This window comes from Penaeus monodon, chromosome 5, assembly GCF_015228065.2.
Source record: "Penaeus monodon isolate SGIC_2016 chromosome 5, NSTDA_Pmon_1, whole genome shotgun sequence".
In the NCBI taxonomy this organism is placed as follows: Eukaryota; Metazoa; Arthropoda; class Malacostraca; order Decapoda; family Penaeidae; genus Penaeus; species Penaeus monodon.
In genome coordinates, this window is record NC_051390.1 from 32,047,056 (window position 1) to 32,052,055 (window position 5,000).

Genomic DNA, 5,000 nt, shown 5'->3' on the forward strand with positions numbered 1-5,000 from the left:
GGATATTGACCACATTCTTGTCAGCACTCACTGTAGGATCCTTTAGAACTGCAGGATTTATCTGAGTTCTGCGGCACTGACCATAGATTGGTTGTGGCTACCCATTAGGTCTGATTCAAAACTCCCCGTCTCTCTAATGACCACTCCACAGTGTTTCACTTGGACCGATTGAGGGAGGAGAATTGTGCCCAGAGGCTTGCTGTGGCAGTCTCTCATCGGTTCACAGAACTCAAAAACCTGATGGACCCATTAGCTATGTGGGATGTGGGATTCCTTTAAGAGTGAAATATTGTCTGTTAGCAAATGACCGAGGCAAGGCAGATTTTCATCTCAGCAGAGGCACTGGAGGACACAGGTGGGTGTTGCGTGGCTCAGCTCAGGATTTGCACAGTTCCCTGGCGTGCAACACTAATACTGAGAAGGGACAAGGAGTAGTTCATCAGCAATCTTGCTAAGGATGCTGAAGGCCATTTTTAGCAAATGATTTTCATCCTACCTACCAAGCCCTGAGAAAACTGAACTCCAAATACCCCTCGCAGATGTCTGCAGTCCACTAAGTGGATCACAGATCATCTCAGATCATGTTGAGGTTCATAAATGTTGGGCTGAGTATTTTGAGCAGCCGTACCAGGTAGATCCTACAGTAGTTACTCTGGAAGCAAGCAGCGTCACAATACCTGTGCTGGACCCATGCATCAGTGAGGAACCTCCTACTAAGTTGAAGGGTGGGAAAACTGCAGGCCTATATGATATCCATGCTGAACTGCTAAAGGCTGGGGGGTGAACATATGGCATGGGGCTTGCATGTGGTCTTAACCACCATTAAGCAGTCTGATTCCATTCCCCTTGACCCCTCATCCCTCTCTGGAAGGGGTAAGGGGGACGATAGGACTGTAGCATTTGCCGTGGCATCACACTGCTTAGTATATCAGGCAAAGTATAATAAGCAGTGCAATGCCACCGCCAGCCACGAGGAGCTAGATATGGGCAGAGAACTCACCTAGAGGCTCTCGTGGCTGTAAGCAAAGGGTGGATACCCATGTATCCATGTATCCCTGTCAGTGTTTGCCCCCCACGATGATGATGATCACACACACACACACACATACACACACACACACACACACACAAACACACAAACACACACACATGCATATATACATACATATACACATATATTTACTGTATATGCATATGTACATATACATATATATATATACATATAAACATGTATGTATGTGTGTGTTTGTGCGTCTTTCTGTGAATTCGTTTTTAATCTCTTATCTCAGTTTTAGGTATTGCTCAGCAATCTATTGATGCTGCCACAACATCATCACCTGCTGAAACTACAACTCAAAAAATAGAACCACTCACTACACAACCAGGCACAACGCCGCCAGGAACAACGCTGCCAGGCACAACGCCGTCAAGCACAACACCGCCAGCCACAACGCCGCCAGCCACAACGCCGCCAGCCACAACGCAACCAGCTACAATGCTGCCAGCCACAACGCAGCCAGGCACAACGCAGCCAACTACAATGCCGCCAGGCACAACGCCGGCAGGCACAACGCAGGCAGGTACAACCCAGGCAGGCACAACGCCGCCAGGCACAACGCAGGCAGGCACAACGCAGGCAGGCACAACGCCGCCAGGCACAACGCCGCCAGCCACAACGCCGCTAGCCACAATGCAGCCAGCCACAACGCAGCCAGCCACAACGCAGCCAGCCACAACGCATCCACCTACTATGCAAGTGCCCTCAACACAAGAGCCCCCATCACAACCAGCTACAACACCACCTACAACAGTACATTCCCTTGAAAGAACGACGTTCCCAGCAGCCATAATTGTAGACCTGTCAGAAAATGTAACTACACAGTTTACAACCATAACCTCTGTAAACACCACTACAGCCACCACAGCAGGAACGACAAGCACAACCAACCAGCCTGAAACAACTACAACAACAACCACAACGAGTTCAACACAGCTACCCACAAGCTCAACGACATCCGCCGCTCCCACCACCATGGGCTATACCTACGCGCCGTCGGACATAAGTATCATCAGCATCACCGGAGTCAACGCAAGCACCGTGCTCCCGGGGACGTCGCTCGCCTTCGCCGTCACCGTTGCAGTGCAGCCACTCGCCTCCGTCGACGTGCAGGTTAGTCCCTCTGCAGCCATGAGTTTATTCAATTCACCATTATTGTCTTGCTTGAAGTTGGGAATTTCATACAGCTGATGTATCTCTAGAATTGTATTTGTACTTGTGATGTTTTCTTTGTCTTCATGCTCATACACAAATTCCCTCTTTCATGTTTATGCTTAACGATATTATTCTCTGAACTTATTAATTTATGTAATCCTCTGGGTTAGATTCCTTCTGATTACAAGGCATTTGATGGTGTTAGACTCCATGCTCCAAATCTCCAAATTTTCTATTTTTATTATTATTACTTTTTTTTGGGGGGAGGGGGTGAACTTTTGGAAACTGAACTGAGATCACTGATGAAAAATGTAAACATAATTGGTGCAAAACTGATCCTTGTGGTACTCCACATATTTACATGTAAAGTGTTATCACAAATTTTTATATGCATTTGTCTATCATAATTAGTGTCAATTTGATTAGTACATTTATCAATTATGTCCTTGAAATATCTCTAGGTCTCTCCTAAGTCCTAAATATCCTTATAAGTCCCCAGTCAGCATCTTTCATATACTGCTCTTCCGCAAGATTTATTTGCTGTCACTCTCTTACATTTTTGGTTGAACCTTTTGGTCTTTTCCTACCTCAGTTTGGAAGCCTCTTTACCTCAAAGAACTTCCTTAAGTTTTGATAACCATCACTCATAACTTTACCTCTTGTATTTCATCTCTTCATTGGCTTTTTCTTGTTTTAGGGAATGTTCAAATCTTATTTCTATATGATTATTACTTCCCAGTAAAGAATAATATTCTAACTATTTTGTCATCTTTACTTCCTATGAATATTAGGTCCAGCAGAGACAGCCTGTTTATATTTCTTTCCTAGTATATGATGTTATGGTTTCGGATCTGTCATATTAGAATGGCCAATTAAAAATATATATTTCTCTTGATTTCGATTCCATTTCCGCAGGAATTCCTTAAGACTCAAAAATTTCTTGGGATATTTTTTGGAATATTCTCGAGACGATACTGATGTATGAAGTGCTATGTAAGCAGTGACTATGAAGTTTACTCATTTCGGTTTTGTTTCAATAACCTTCATGCCCACTGTAGTGCCCTGTGTAGTTTGCACTTTCTTTGTTATTAATGTTTTCATTGTAAGTCTTGCTACTCTTCCTCCACTACCAGTTGACCAATCTCAGCCTCCAAGTGAATCATCTTTCCAACCCTCACCTTTAATCATTTTAGTTTTGACTTTTTTCCAATTTCCTTCATTTTCTTGAGTGTGTATGTGTGTGGTGTACATTCACATACATGTGAGTGTGCCTAAGAGGTTTTTTTCTACCTGCTAGCTGGAAGTTCTTGGAACAGCTCCTTCCACCACTGCCACCCACTTCGCCTTATCAGCATTTGACGTTGACTTCGGGACTCTGCACCAGACTGGGAACAGCGACTTTCAGTATAGGGAATCGGCGAGTCTGCCTGAAGTTGTGAGTAGTAGCTGAATTTCCAATCGTCTTGCATCATCTATCGATCGGCGCGGCCTCTGTGCCTACGGCGTTCCGGCAAAACAATCAATTTCCAACCTTGCATATTCTGGCATGACAAAGGTTAGATTAGTTCCTTACTTGATAACTTGCTAGGGAAGTCTATAGGATGTATTTTGCTAGAACATGTGTGGTTGAAGTTTGGAGCGCCAAGAGGCAGGGAGACTGAAACATTTCTTGACCTTACACCATATGTGATTATTGTCAGTATCGATGCTATAGTTGGTTCTAGACTAAATTACTGGTCAGTGAACATCTAATGCATCCATCAATATCTAGTTCATTAGAATCAGCAATGTGCAGTGTTTCTATAGACATAGCAAAAACAGTTGTAAGGTGAATTATTTATTTTGCCGAGTACACTCTCTTCTCACACAGTACGACGGGCTGTACTGTGACTTGGGAGAACTCACCAACCCGAGCTTAGGAATGGCGTCTTTGACCGTGGAGTTCGTCGCTGCCTTAGTGGATTACAGCGGGGCTGCCACGGGCCACACTGTTTCCCTTTATATTGGTGGAGATTATGGCAACCACACATACACCTTCAGTGAGGTTTTCGATTACACAGTCAACTATACTAAGGTTATAATACTTACATTTTTGTTTTCTTAAATCTGTTATAATCCCATATATGTTTCATTTATTTATTTATTTATATTATTTTGCTTTGTTTAACGTTCGTTTCAACTTTCTGTTCCCTCTTTTTGCCCCATGAAACAGATCCCTCCTGCCTACAGCGTGACCATAACCTGCAACCCGCTTGACCTGGAGGTTGAGTACTTCACCCTCTGCACAGCAACACTTTCCACGCCCGATCAGTTCGCCTCGACAGTCTCTGCCACAGTAAGCAGTTCGATGAAGCAGTGTTCAGCTTGAAGACTAAAGAAATATAAATGGGGGATGAATTTGCAAGTTTAAGTACAGTAACAGACGGCTCCATTAGAATTAACAAATATACAGATGAAATTCCAGAAGTCCCTGTATGCAACGTGGTACTGATTAGGTTTGTCAGTTGTGCAATATGTATATGGTATGAGGGTTGATACATTTGTAGTGCAGAGCAGGGATGTCCGGGGGAGTATGCTTTGATGAATAGGTAAGCACTCCACAAGCTGTATAATAAAAATACGATGAATTACATTATTTTGAGACTTATAGTGATCAAATTTCCAAACAAGTTTCAACTTGTCGAATTCTATGATCTTGAGAAGCAGATGTGATCGCCATGATTGCATCTATTCAAATGACTATATTTGATCAAACAGTGCTAGATGATGAATCACATAAATATCATGC

General features: G+C 43.4%; 1 protein-coding gene across 1 annotated transcript; it reads left to right on the forward strand.

Annotated features, from left to right (window-relative positions):
* Positions 1–1,047: 1,047 nt before the first annotated feature.
* Positions 1,048–4,580, forward strand: LOC119573528 (mucin-2-like). The gene is made up of 7 exons (XM_037920743.1): positions 1,048–1,057; positions 1,296–2,170; positions 2,712–2,839; positions 3,128–3,191; positions 3,510–3,647; positions 4,083–4,286; positions 4,425–4,580. The coding sequence occupies exons 1-7, from the start codon at positions 1,048–1,050 to the stop codon at positions 4,578–4,580; spliced, it is 1,575 nt and encodes a 524-aa protein (XP_037776671.1).
* Positions 4,581–5,000: the final 420 nt, after the last annotated feature.